Source organism: Ischnura elegans, chromosome 9, assembly GCF_921293095.1.
Source record: "Ischnura elegans chromosome 9, ioIscEleg1.1, whole genome shotgun sequence".
NCBI lineage: Eukaryota > Metazoa > Arthropoda > Insecta > Odonata > Coenagrionidae > Ischnura > Ischnura elegans.
Window position 1 is genome coordinate 39,626,976 of NC_060254.1, and position 14,755 is coordinate 39,641,730.

At 40.5% G+C, this 14,755-nt stretch overlaps 1 protein-coding gene across 2 annotated transcripts in view; it reads right to left on the minus strand.

Annotated features, from left to right (window-relative positions):
* The window catches only part of LOC124165965, a 44,663-nt gene that overhangs the window by 7,085 nt on the left and 22,823 nt on the right, over positions 1-14,755 (minus strand). The window contains exon 1 of one of the 2 annotated variants that reach the window (XM_046543516.1): positions 9,756-10,870. The exons of the other annotated variant lie outside the window; for it this stretch is intronic. Coding sequence (XP_046399472.1) covers positions 9,756-10,067 — 312 coding nt within the window. The 5' untranslated portion in view covers positions 10,068-10,870. Of the gene's footprint in view, positions 1-9,755; positions 10,871-14,755 lie in introns of those variants that run through there. 2 annotated transcript variants of the gene reach the window in all.

A 14,755-nucleotide genomic window follows, 5' to 3' on the forward strand; every position in this document is an offset into this window, starting at 1 on the left:
GTTTTCCCCTATTACTAATCCTCACTAACTCATTGAACGATTCATTTTAATATCCAGCAGCTCTCCGAATGTGGTCATTTTTATTCGATAATAAAGAATGACCCTCCCCTTTTACCTGCTTCCTCCATTGCGACCGGCTGCTCGTAACACGAGCCTCGTATGCGAGAGCGGAGGGGACGAAGGTGGTCGATGTCGAACGCCCAGACCCCTCCCTCACTCCTGCCCTCTCTCTGCTCTCTCTCTCCCATCCACAACCTCACGATCTGCAATCTCCGTCAGATTCCCTCGCAAGGTCCGCACTTAAAATGGTACTCTTCAGAAGACGCAACGAACCCGATAGATACAATGGTTTTTTTCACTGTCTTTTTTTTGGCCGGCCCCAGCGGGGTAAAGTCCTCGTCTGCCAAACAAGAGGTTGCAGGTTCGAGTCCCGCCTGTATAGATTTCCCCTATCCAGGTCATGGTCGTTATTGTGCATGCAGTTGTTAAATTTGTTGAATACCCCGATATGAAATGGTCGATATGAGCTGTATTCGGTGGTTTAGGAATGAAATAATAAAATGTAAAAAAATAAATATTTGAGGCCGATATATTATATTTATTCTTTTTAAACTTCCCCGTAAAAAGCTCACAAAGGCGTTTATAACGGAGGATTGACATCAGAAACATCCATGCCCTGGATAGGGACCACCTACCCAAGCGGGATTCGAACCCGCGACCTACGGTTTGGCCGGCGAGGACTTTACCCCCCTCCCCCCCCCCCACCCCCCCCGCCACCGAGACGGACAAATTTATTGAAAATACTTGTGTTCACTCGCTGTTTTGTGTATTTTAATTTATATTTAGAGTGCACGTTGGCTATTTTATGTAGCTTGTTAGTGATTGGTCAACCCCCGCCAAACACCCATTTGTAGCACGCAGGGTTTATATAGAGGTAGACCCCTCTGAGATGCGGCATCACAAAACTCTTTTTAGTGGAATAATTAATCCGCTCATAATGTAGCAATGATTAGTCAACCCCTACCAAACACCCTTGATGTGGCTCGCAGGGTACTATGTAGACTTAGATCCCTCTGAGATGCGGCCTCACAAAACTCTTTATAGTGGAATAATTAATCCGCTCATCATGTAGCAGGGACACATAGCAACGCCTGAGACGGTGTTGTCTTTTACGGCTCCTCGTCCTCTTGCCGAGATTTCTAAACTCGCGAGCGCGCAAATACACGTATCCTTCCCAGCGACCGTTTTATTTCGGTCACATCCGTCTTCTTAAACCCCTCGCCCTTTGTCAAATACACGCCGCTGACGTGCGAGCAAAGGAGATGTTGCTAGCGTCACACTGCGCACAGGAGGGTTTATTCCTATACGGTGGTTTCCCAAGGATGAGTCCTAAAAGTGCATCTCGAACTTGGCGCGCGAAAAATAGGATATCGCCGGGATCATCAGTTGTTGGGCGTTTCAAAAAGGCTCACCATGGTCACATTTCGAGTGGAAATGGCTATAAACAGGAAAGTACGAATGTCAATATTTATTTATTATTTGTTGAACCCTTCCGTGACTGTGCGGAGTGACTCAGTTACCCCAAATTATGTTAATGTTGTATAATTTTTTATTTTGTCCTTTTGATACTTTTTGTATTTGAGCTCAACCGCTTTGTCGTTATTTCGGCGACGAATTATTATTATTTTTACATTTAAATTGTTTTTAAAACCCTCAATTTTTATTGGTGGGGTAACTGGGTATTCCCGCACAACTGTTGGCGGGAAGTGAAAAAACTTGTTTGTTATATGAGTGCAGGGATAAAAGTTGAATGCAATAAATGTTATGGTATTATAACTTCAATAACGCCAATATTCTACATGTTGGCACCTTTTTTGCTTGTTTTTGTTTCATAGCATGTTAGCCAATGTACAGTTGCAATAGCAAAATAGGAAATATTCCTACCATTTCGCAAAAAATCAATGCAAAAACCTAAATGTAGCCTACAATGTATTTCTAAATTAAGCCAAACAAGATATAATAACATTAAAAAAGAGTCAGAGTGATGAATTACAGGAAAGACTAAAATGCAACGTATAATTTATGAATTATAAATGGGGCACCTGGGATACCCCAGTCAAGGAAGGGTTGAGGAATGTTCACGTGGAGTATTTTGTCTATCAACCCGCCCTATTTCACCTCCCAACTTGGAGTTACCGCATAAAATCGTTTCAGGCTTGACTTGGAGCAAGGTCGATAGTTCCGTGGTAAAAACTACTCATGGTAATTTCCAATGTTTAATATCAAACAACTAACGACCATGGTTTCGAAATTCTGTCATTTTCAAGGTGAAATTGAATGTTGAAGTTGAAGTTGTTTCGGGTTTCCCACAGGGTGAGGCTCTCCATCTCTGCCGACGTTTCGATGGCCGTGTCGTCCATCGTCATCAGGGCTTGATGTCGTCATCGTCATCAAGCCCTGATGATGATGGACGACACGTCCATCGAAACGTCGGCAGAGATGGATAGCCTCACCCGGTGGGAAACCCGATACAACTTCAACATCATCATACGCCGGGAAAACCTCAGATCTTTCTGTGAAATTGAATGCCGAAAAGTTGAAAATGACATAGAGTAAACGCTTTTAATTTCTCCTGCTGAATTATATTGATGAATTCTTTTCGGGTTTTCAACCAGGTTAACTCACAATCAGTCGTATGGGACGACGTTTCGGAAGACGACTTGTCCCCCATTTTCAAGGCGTGTTACTCAATTAAAGTCCAATTCCACACTGAAAAGTGTGAAAAATGAAACGGCATAAGCAATAGATATTCATCCTAGAAACTTTCAAATGTGAAGTACTGATTCGCATACTTATTAATTCTGTCGACTAGTTTCACCGACTATGGCGTCATTATCGATGTAAACTGAGTTGCTTGTGTGGAGAAGTACGTTGTGTTTGCTTTTGTTCTACCATGAATATTGCTTCTATCCACCAAGTAACCTCGAAATCAGTTGATTTGACCATTAAAAATGTTTCGACGCTAACATTTACTGTACCAACTAAAATTCGCGTTTTCACCTATGTGATTTTTGTATGTCCTTAGGTGAACTGATAAAATCGGTCAGAACCTACATGTGGTTTAGTTATACATCTACATCTACATAATACCCTGCGAGCCACCTCTAGGGTGTTTGGCAGGGGGTGATCAATCACCAGCATGCAGCATGCATTTGGACTCCCACATGCCCACCACACCGTCCAAAAAACGTCCCGTATAATAACAAACTATACTACTATATGCTGTTAGAAATAATAATTGAATTAAGAAACATGCATTAAGTATTACTTAGGTTAGTAGGCTACACTACAAGTCATGCAATATATTTACGCGTTCTATTGCTGACATTATAATCTCTTATTAATCGTGGAAAAAATGACATTCGGAATCTGTCTGTTCTACAATCTATCTCTCTTATTTTATTTATATGATCTGATCTTCCGTAGTATGTTGGCGTCCGTAAGATATGGTTAACTTCGTCAGAAAAGACACTGCTCTTGAATTATCTAAAAGGCTTAGTCTATTTTTCAATCTACGGTCCGACAGAGATTCCCATCCGAGTTTATCTAAGAGGTCAGTTACACTAACAAGACTATCGTAACGACCTTTCACATACCTGGCAGCTCTTCTTTATTGAATTATATTGAAGCCCTGGGCTTTATCAAATTTTATTTTCGGGAAAAGTGCACATAAATATTTCTGTGTACAGGAAAATTATCGCGAGTGCCCAACCTTGTCATTTTTTCTCTGCAATTTTTTTATGTTTTTTTGCATTAAAGTATTGTAAACTTAAAACCAGAGGGAGAGGAAAAAGAAGAAACATACGGGTGTGGTCATTGACCCCTTCTAGTTGTAAGGATGATATGAAGGAGTCCCACAAGGGTTCGTGATCGGGCCCATGCTATCCCTTATACATAGCAGCTATATTATATCCAGAATAAGAAGCGATAGTAGATTGCCCCCCGGTGAAGAGGTCATCTACCCCGAAATAACTAAAAGAGGATTATCGAGGCTTTCTCTCCAGCGTTATCACTCCTCTTAAACCACAAGGTTATTTTCCCAAGTTCCTTTTTCATATCTTTTTACTATTTATATTGTAGTTATTTTTTATATTTTAGAATATCAAGCGTGGTATGGTCCCAGTCAAGATGGCCATCACGACAAACAGGTCGCTACTTACCGTCCAGCGGTATCACTGTGCTCAATCCTCAAGGTTATTCTTTTCCAAGTTCCTTTTGTTATCGTTATTCTATTTATATTATAGTTATTATTGATATTTTAGAAGAGTAATTGTGGTGTGGTACAATCCATATGACCATCGTGACAAACAGGCTGCTACTCTGCTCCAAGGTCAGAACACTAGATTGGACACGAGGAAGAAGTACGTGGAAAAATTCGAGTAGACAGAGGCACACTTCAGGTCAGGAACGTGGACTATTCGAAAAGCTTCATTCCAAAAGAAAACCTCGGAGACCTTTTGGTGGCGGCGGATGCTGATAACCTAATGGACGGATAAAGTGATGAACAAGGGTTGTACCGAAGAATAAGTGAGAAGAAGGGCACTGTGGAGCTTCAGACGCCCGAAGAAAGACCCAGTGGAAAGCCCACGTCATAATATCGTAACGATGTGATTGCGTGAGAAGTAGAACGGTGGAAAATATTACAGACAATGAGATAAGTACTTGCGGCCGGTAAAGACGGACTCGTGGAAGATGAACATCGAGGATATAAGACGACCAGTTGGCAGATATATTTCTTGAAGTGTAGGTGTGGAAATGATAATACTAATTAATTATTTAGAAGTCAAGAAGACTTAACCATTTGAGGAAAGCTTTGGAAAGGGATGTGGAGGGCTTCGGTATTCCAATTTTCTCATTGCAGTACATTGAATGAGGACGGAAAAATTAAAAAATGTTTCTAATAAAAAGAAGAAACCGAGGGTAGTGGTTCTAAGGACCCTCCCGCTCTACACAGAACTCACTCATTACTCACTAGGTCAATCTTTACTCATATTTTAGCTTCACAATTTGAATGCCGAGGAATTTAACTTGTGAGTAAAATCCATTTTTGGGCGAGCAGCCGAGGAAAAACCAGAAATAAAATCGTAGCCACCAGCTATTAAGTACAGTAAGACTACGAACATTCATCATAGCAAGAATCATTCCTCGTGAACATAAACCATAAGTGTTCGCAAAATGTGGAGATAATTATTCAGCGTTCACCGCAATGGGTTCGTCGACTAATTTTATTTTACAATCTAATATCATAGAGAACGTTCCTAGAATAAAGTATCCATAGAAAGCCACATGGGTATCCAGTCGTATAGAAATATTATTATTTTCTATTTTTCATAGAGTATTTCAGAAGCGCTACGGCAGCCTCCCGTTCTTTTATGCACTTATCTCTTCAATTCACAATTAGGCTGCCTCTCCTCATCCAACATGTACGCTCCGCCGTTCCTCCTCTTCTCCGTTCACTTCGCCTTCTCTATTCTTCTCCACACCCACATCTCTTACGCCTCCAATCTTCTCTCGTCCTCCTTCCTAATTGTCCTTGTTTCTGCACCGTAAGGAGATATATGTGGTTTCAAAACATTTTTTAAATTTATTTATTTCCCACATCCCCGTAAACATCTCAGAACGGCCTTTACATCAGGGTTGATAACATCTAACAATCAAGCGTTCATAAACATCCATGTCCTGGATAGGGACCACCTACCCAGGCGGGATTCGAACCCGCGACCTACGGATTGGCAGGCGAGGACTCTCCGCCACCGAGGCCGGCACCAAAAATGTTTGCTGGCGCTTTCCTTCCAATCTTTTAAAAAAAGTCTCTCATCTCCTAATAACAAAAAGGCAAAATAAGAACAAGCTGTACCTCTCCTGAACCTCCTCTTCACACGGTACTTGATCCTTTCCTATTCTGAGACGTGTTTTGCGCATGAGTGGAGCATAGAATAGTAGTCTGCTGCCTACTGCCTACCTAATGGTCTTGTTAGTGTAACTGACCACTTAGATAAACTCGGAAAACTCTAAACTCTTTATCTCTGTCAGACCGTAGATTGAAAAATAGACTAAACATTTTAGATAAATAGATCAACAGCAGTGTCTTTTCTAACGAAGTTAGCCATTTCTTACGGACGCCAACATACTACGGAAGATCAGATCATAAAAATAAAATAAGAGAAATAGATTGCAGAACAGACAGAGTCAGAATGTCATTTTTTCCACGATCGATAAGAGATTATAACGGCAGCGATAGAACTCATAAATAGATTGCATGACTTGTGGTGTAGCCAACTAACCTATGTAAAACATAATGCATGTTTCTTAATTTTATTATTATTTCTAACAGAATGTGGTAGTATAATTTGTTAGTTTGCGTGACGTTGTTTGGACTGTGGTGTGCATTTGGGAGTCCAATTGCATGCTGGTGATTGATCACCCCCTGCCAAACACCCTTGAGGTGGCTCGCAGGGTATTATGTAGATGTAGATGTAATAGGAGCTGCCACTCCTCACCCACCATGTCCCGCACTTCGTCGTTCTTCCTCCTCTCCGTCCAATTCAACCTCTCCATTCTTCTCCAGACCCACTGTTTCAATGCCGGATGGAAATGGGAGAGCAATTTACACGCTCATTTTTCACCTTGGACTTGTCTTTTGTTTTCCGCCAGCCGCCTCCACTGTCTTCCCCACCTCCAATACCCTCTCCCCTTAAAACGAAAATCTCTTCTTCCCTTCACTTCCACTGCTACTTCGTCCTCCTCCGTCTCATCCCAAGGCCGACTGTCAGAATCTCTCGCTCGCTTCTTGTTCTCTTCGCGAAACGCCCGTGTCGATGCGCCGACAACGGCCGGCTTAACTATTCTGAAAACCATCGTTAAATAACTTTTGCTAGGTATTACAATTACCATCACCACCTGTCAACAATCTTAAGATTGGTTTGACGCAGGTTTCCACCCAATTCTTCTACAAACAAAACTTTTCACACCTACGTATTTCTTCTCTTCCACATCCATCTTTACCTGTTCCACATATTTCAAGATCCTCATTTTCCGTTCTTGCCATCTACTTTTCTCTCTACTACTGTCTTCATCAGGCCATCTTGTCTCAAAATGTGGCCTACAAGGTTGTTCCGTCTTCTTGTCAAGGTTTACATGAAGCATCTTTTCTCTCATTCTTTGTTATTTAATCGTAAAACATACGGATATAATTGCCTGCACTCTTGTGTAGCTCTCCACTCAATTCTCCTATCAGCTCATCTTTTCACACCTGCGTGTATTTCTCTTTCACATCCTTCTTTATCGATTCCTTGTATTTCATTCGATGCCTTCCTCTTCCGTTCGTACAATCTGCTTGTCCCTCGACGAATGTCTTCATCAGCCTATAATACATATCTCAAAATATGGTCTATAAGGTTGTTCCGTCTTGTTATCAAGATTTTCATGATGCTTCTCTTCCCTCCTACTATTCATAGGACTTCCTCATTACCAACTGGAATTTATTGTGAATATCATCCTTTGACAAGTTCTGTTGGGTCTTAACGCCTGTTTACTCGTTACATTAACGCGGACGAGTTAATGCCTGAACGCATGAGCGATTTTTTGCGGACCGGAACGGAACATGTACGAATGCAAGAATCAAATTTGAACACGTTTTATTTCCTGCTCATGCATTCGCACAAGTTGGGTTGTTGCATGGTGCCGTTTATTCTCGCGTTCACACATTTAGGCATTAACTCGTGCGCGATGGTGTATCGTGAAAATTAGCTTTTACTATGGAAAATGTTCGAAGAAAGTAAATCCAGATGTCAAATATAGTCCGTCGGAAAATATCTCCGAAACCGTCCGGAATTGCTACTCGGGTTTCGACGAGTAAACTGACTTATATCGCAAATCTGAAAGCAATCGAGTACAGCGCAGGGCGGCCAGATTTGTGATGAGTTGTTACGACAAAAAGTGCAGCGTTTTCAGTATGTTACACGAGTTAGGGTGGGAATCTTTACAGGAGCGTAGATCGAAGTATCGGCTTAACTTACTTAGGAAATTCGAAGAAGATATTTTCTCAGTTGACGTGAATCATATCCTTCGTTTACCATCTTACTATGGTAGACGTGATCATGAAAATAAAATAAAAGAAATAGACAGCAAAACAGAGAGATTTAAAAGGTCATTCTTCCCTCGTACTATTAAGGATAGCAACGTTGTCCCAATTGATAGGATAAATGGCGTCCCTCGCTAGGATCACTCATTGCATGTTTTTTCATAGTTCTAACCTTACATGTATTTTCTCTAGAATTACTAACCATTAGCAAGCTTTTTTTTATGAATAAGCATTCATATTTTGCTAGTGTGCGTAATATTTCTATGACCGTGCGGTATGCACGTGGCGGTCCTCTTGCATGCTGCATGTTGGTGATTTGTCACCCCCTGCCAAACACCCTAGAGGTGGCTCGCAGGGTATTATGTAGATGTAGATATCTAGAGGTTGACCCACCATCCGCAACCCAGTGGACGCACTCAGTGGCGATACGGACATGCAACTATGCAAATAAAACTGTTCGTTGGTTGTGGATAAACGAAAAGTTAGCGAAGTAAGTGATTCATGCATGAGTACTTACACACCAAGAAATGCATGCAGATAGCTAATTTTGACAAATACATTAACTTATTAGCTATGTATACAGAGCCTATATAACCAAGTCCGAGTCATGCCATCTTAGAGCTAAGCTATCGCAGTCATTCTGTTCTCTTACTGTGCGTGGAAGGAACGACTTTTAAATCTATCGGTTCTGCGGTTTATTTCCCTAATCTTATCCTCGTGATCGTTTCGACCACAATAATAGAGTAGTTTCCTTCATCAAAAAAAATGATAGGCATTAATTGCGATTCCTTACCCATAGTTAGTGTGTTCATACAATACAAAAATTAATTTTGTTTTAGAAATCCCAGTTTATACGAATGCTAATGGTCAATTTGAACCTCACTTGAAAGAGGCCGATTGGCGTCCATGCGATGCCACTCCACGTGACGTCACAGGGACCTAGTTTCTTTACGAGTAGATAGGAGTTTTACCTCGTCTGAGATTACCAATGCATGCATGAGGCTCAGAGCTCAGGGAAACATCTCTTAATAATTACCTATTAAAATTGCCTATGGTCGGAAAGTTTCCTTCATATTATAAGGTATTAATAACCCTTATTTAAGCCAAGCGCTACCTGCTACCGGGGTACTCTGCTACCTGCTAGCAGCCTGCATTGTAGCGGCGCTCATAGCTGCGCACCAAGGTGGCCTCGCTCAGCGGCAGCCGGAACCGGAATAATGTCACACGGGCTTTTCCCAGCATTCATACTTAGCCGTCGCGTTTTCGCGCGCTTGAAAATTTTCACTTTTCATTTATTCGCGAAAAATAGAGATACAAATTTTAAAAATCTAAAAGAATGAGATACCACCTCCAGGAGTAATAATATTCCGTTTAAGGTATTGAAAAAATAATGGGAAACCGCCCTATTGTGCTATCTCATAATATCTCTAACATCAGACAGAAAGTAGTCTACCTGAAATTTCCGCAAGAGATTTAATCTAAATTTTTTCCCTCCGATCGGTCAGACTTTCCCATTATAAATTCCAAATTAATTCAGTTACACCAATATGTATAGCGTAGCAATTTTTTATTAAAACGTTACGAGCAGTTTATTTTAATTTTTAGTACTTACTGCTGTAGATGTGGTCGCCAGCTGAAGCAACAACATGCTTTGCCATTGTTGGGTTCTACTGGGGTCTTCAGGTTCCAAGTCTATCTCTCGATGTCGATTCCTTAAATGTGACCTTAAGTTGGTCACCGAGGTTTTATATGCCACTTTTAGCTTACATATGTGACACGTGGCTCTTGACTCGTCTATGGGTGTAAAATAATTCCAAATTACACTCCTTTTCCTCCTCATCTTCCACACCTTTGGTGAACGTTCTAACGAGCTATCTGGGCACACATCCTGGGTTTTCGAGTCTTGGGTATTACTTCGAAGCATAAGTCAACCGCCTGCACCGTTTGAACGAAATGTAGATGGATTTCTTTATCGAAGTGGATATGAAAGCACCCGTCTGATGTGTGTTGTTGATCCCAACGATGCTGTTTTTTTTTCAATAATCGGGTTCACTGCTGCTGTAACTTTCTTCTCTCTTGCACAATTAGACTGCTTATTCATCAGAAGTCTTATAGATCAAATGCCACTGATCTGCACTGTTTAAGTGAACTGGAGAGGGATTTCAGAAGCATCTGACATGCGAACCGTGTTAATATGTGACGTTAATTCTGTCGATTGTGGGCTTTCGATTAGCCGGCAACACTTCCTCGAGCTGTTAAAATTAACGGCTAACTCACTATCAGCAGGAACTCAAATGGATCACAAAACACTGATATGGTGTGATGAAATGAACTGAAGAGGTGTATCCCGTGTAGGAGCAGTAGACATTCAAACCGCCTTAATATGCGCAGTTAATTCTCCCAATGTTGGGTTTCAGTTAACTGGTAACACTTCGTTCAAGATGCTAAAATTAACGGCTAACTCACAATCAGCAGGAACTCTAAAAGATCACAAAACACTGAACTGCACTCTTTAAGTGAACTTAAGTGCCATTTCCTGTGTAGAGGCAACAGATATTCAAACCGCCTTATTATGTGCAGTTAGTTATCCCAATTTAAGTTTCAGTTAACTGGTAACACTTCCCTCGACTTGCTAAAATCGAACTGCTGAGGCATTACACGTGCTCTCGTTTCCGAACTCCGGCTAGAACTGCTACGATTAACTGCTGCCGAAGGGCATGCTGTGTCATGTCGTATCCTGCATCGACCTGGAACCTCCGCGTCTGCTAACGACGAAACCGCTTTACTGCGCATGCGCTCAGGTTTCTCCAGCTCCTGCTTCGACCGCGTTCCCTCACGCTGCGATTGCCGAGAGGAACTGCTTCGTGCCACCAAGGCATCCAACCCCCCCGCACCAAACTCGCTTCCGTTAGCCATTACCAGCCGAGAGTCAAAAAGCTGCGCCTCGCAAGAGAAAAGCTGGAAGACGCCACAAAATACGGCAGCTTAACACGTATTTCCTGCCTCACACGTCTTTGAATGATTGCTACGTCAATCGATAAACCGATTTCGGAGTAATTTTTTTCTAGTTTTAATGAAGATAAAGCAAGTAGACTGAGGAACAGTGGGTGTTACCAGTAGGGTAGCCATGAATTTCGTTCGGGGTGGGGGGGGGGGCAAAACCAGGATGGAAATTTTTTTAAAACAGGGTACTAATTAGAGGGTTTTAAAACAATTTCAACTCTTTTAGTAATCGAAAAACCTCACTTGTCAAAGAATTTTTTTTAAATTCGTGATTTATCAATATTTTATTTTCTTTCATGAAGGAGAGTAGTTGTATTTTCTTATTTCGGAGATGTCCAGTCCGCCCGGACCTCCCCCCTGGCTACGCCACTGGGTCAATATACTATCAAAGTATCACTCACCCGATCACCAGTCAAATATTGCTGTGTGAACGGTCATTTTAGTATGCATTTCGCACGAAAATAAGCCGACCGCGACGTAACGCCGACGCCGGTAGAGTTTAAAGACAATGATGCCTGGTAGGAATGTGGTTATGTTTTCCCGTCTCCTTCTTACAGTTATCAGAATATTTAGATTTTATTTCACTTTTCTAATTCTTCATTATCCATTGATAATTAACATTTTTCGGCAGTACAACATTTAGAATTCATGGTAGAGCAAAAGAAAACGGGAGGTAAAATTCATTAACGCATGTTTAACTCTGTGGTATTTCTGTTTCTTATTATTTTAACCTTAGTAACGTATGAAGAGATAAATTCCTCGGATAAACGGATAGATTTTATTGACTATTATTTCCTCGAAATATAATGGGATTATGTAGATCTTTATAATAGCCTGCGATCTACTTCTAGGGTAGAACAGGTAATGTGTGCTCAACGGCCTCGATCGTGAAAGAAAAAATAGTCTCCGATGTAGTCAATGCAACGTAGGTCACCTACGTTACGGCCATTGGAGACCATTTTCTATTTTACTTCTAGTGTGTTTTACAGAGGGTGACCAATCAACAGCAAGTAATAGTTTCCCCTACTGCATGCTGGTGATATATTCGAGCCACAGGGTGATATAAGTGTACAATGATAAACTGAAAAGTGGAAAGAAGATTGATGTTTGATTAAATGACAAGCATTGCGTTACGCACGAGTGTTTGGGTTATCCTTATTAGAATTAGAATATTTTATTTGTCCACATGATACAATACACTAGTCACATACTAGGCAGGTTTATAGGACACGTGAAGACGATATCAAATATTAATTTAAAGTATAATGTACACATAAAATTTAAAATGTTACAATGTGAGGTCTTACAAGTTACGGACTCAAATCTCATTAATACAATAGAAGTACTTTTCGACAAGGTAAGTAAAGGCCATTTTTTTAAACAAAGGTATTCTATATGCACATTTTATACAGGAAGGCAATCGATTGTATAGTTTTGTGCATATTGCAAACATACACTGGTACACATTTTTGCAGGTGATGTGAGCTTCCGAAAAGGATACCTTGTCCATGAAACCCGAAATAATTGCGCAAACATGCATAGCTGAAACAAACAAATAGCAAACATGCATGAAAGCTAGATTTTGTCTAAGGTTAGTAATTGATAACCCATCCAAGGTTTGCAAAATGCTAAGAATTTAACGCGGAAAAATATAGATCACAAAATGCCCAGTGACAATAATATGAAGAAAAAATACAGCGAAGATTCAATAAGAGCAAAAAATGCAATGGGCTACGGAACAAATCAAATCATTCATCCTAATGTGTGCTGCCATTTATTTTATCAGTCGAGAAACCGTTACTATCCCTGATAATACGAGGAAATAATGACATCTTATATCTCTCTAGCTGCGGCTTATTTCCATTATCTTCCTCTCGCCATCCCTTCAACCACAGTACGACGGTAAACGAATGATATTTTTTAAACATTGTCTGATGAAAACTTTCCTCCGAATTTTTGTAGTAAATTTATCCCATTTTTTATTCAAGCTTCTGTAAATAATAGCTTATGTTGCACCATTGATTGAAATTATTCGCCGGACTCTACAAGGAAGGATTGCGTGACGTTTTCCATTTGTATTTTTTTTTTATTCTCTCTGCATATGCATTGCATTTTTCCACCTTTTCATTTTTGAATTGTTTTCTTTGACCATCATTTGCTCGTGGTAAACTTCTTATAATACCAATCATGAATATATACGCATACTTTAACTACTAATCATTTATAAAATCTCCTCAGTAAAAGTGTGGTGAAATGTGTTTGGATATCAGCCGTTAACCTGCAGGAAAATACTTTTTTTTAATTATTCACGCGTTCTAAGATATTTCGCTGCTGGAGTTCGACCTAGAATTTATCTAGGTCCTTCATTCTTCCGGGGAAAAATAGCTATTTATGTATCAGCTTGGCAAAATATCTTTCTTATATAGTAGTCTCTTTCGGACAAGGGGTACAGTGAAAAAGGAGATTATGTTCTCCGTGTCGCTCGGTAAGGTCTGTTCATAACAACCAGAAGATTAGCCTCCGAGTCTATAACCCCTCCCTATTTTGTCCGAGAACTATCTTTCTTATGAAAACTAGCTTGGGCATTCAGCCATGCTGGAAACAGATCTGACAATAATAGGACAGAACTGATAGTGAGGCTCTCCTCATCCAAGCACGTAGCCTGATATTGGCTTGGGAGCGGAACTGGGGTGGTTGCTTATAGTGATAGTATTTTGTTGCTAATTTTCACGCGTCTAAAAACCATACATTTCTCAAAATGGGGGAGATAGCGCAATCGTATTTTTAATACTCGCCCAAAACTCTCGTTTATTTATGTTCAAAAATTAATTGTTTCATACAATTTATACCGCACATTTTCGTCCGACCTAAATTATTTAACGCCCTTAAAATCCACAGAATCAAGTAAAATGTCAAACAGGCTGGATTTCCAAGAAAAACCGTTTCCATGGTAACTGCTAAATGCATTTTAAAACATTTTGCGTTACATAGGAGCTCAGTAACTAAGGAGTTGGGACCCTATGTTTATGGACAATATAAAAGTAAAATTGTCTCCCCCACCACCTCCTGAAGTATTGCAGATTCCTCCTGAAACACCCTGTGGATGAAGTTTTTCATGAATTTGAATGTACTTCGAATTCCGTAACAGATTACATAAAAAAAGCTTCGTGCCCATTGCAATAGGGCTGCTACAAGAGGTTCTTGTTTTTTATAAAAATTCCTGTTCTCGTAGATATTTTCCTTGTGTCATCTACATCTACCTAATACCCTACGAGCTACCTCTTGGGTGTTTGGCAGGTTAAGTGCCGTGAGAATGGATTTCCCAGTTTATTCGCTCAAGGTGAATATTGTTATTTTTAAGTTGGTATTGAGATTTTATATACATTATTACATGGGATTCATAGGCATTTGAGATATACCAGTAGCGTTCCATACGGGGTTCTCGTTATAATCGTCGGTTATTTGCTGACATTAAATTTCTCCATATTGAAGAGTATTAGAGGTTTGGTTCCCCTGGGCTAGTGGTCTCCGCAGCAGATGTATCCTGCTGAATCGCTACGTACTTCCCTCCCCCACCAGCAGCATGTCTGTCTTCCAGCCAAAACCTTC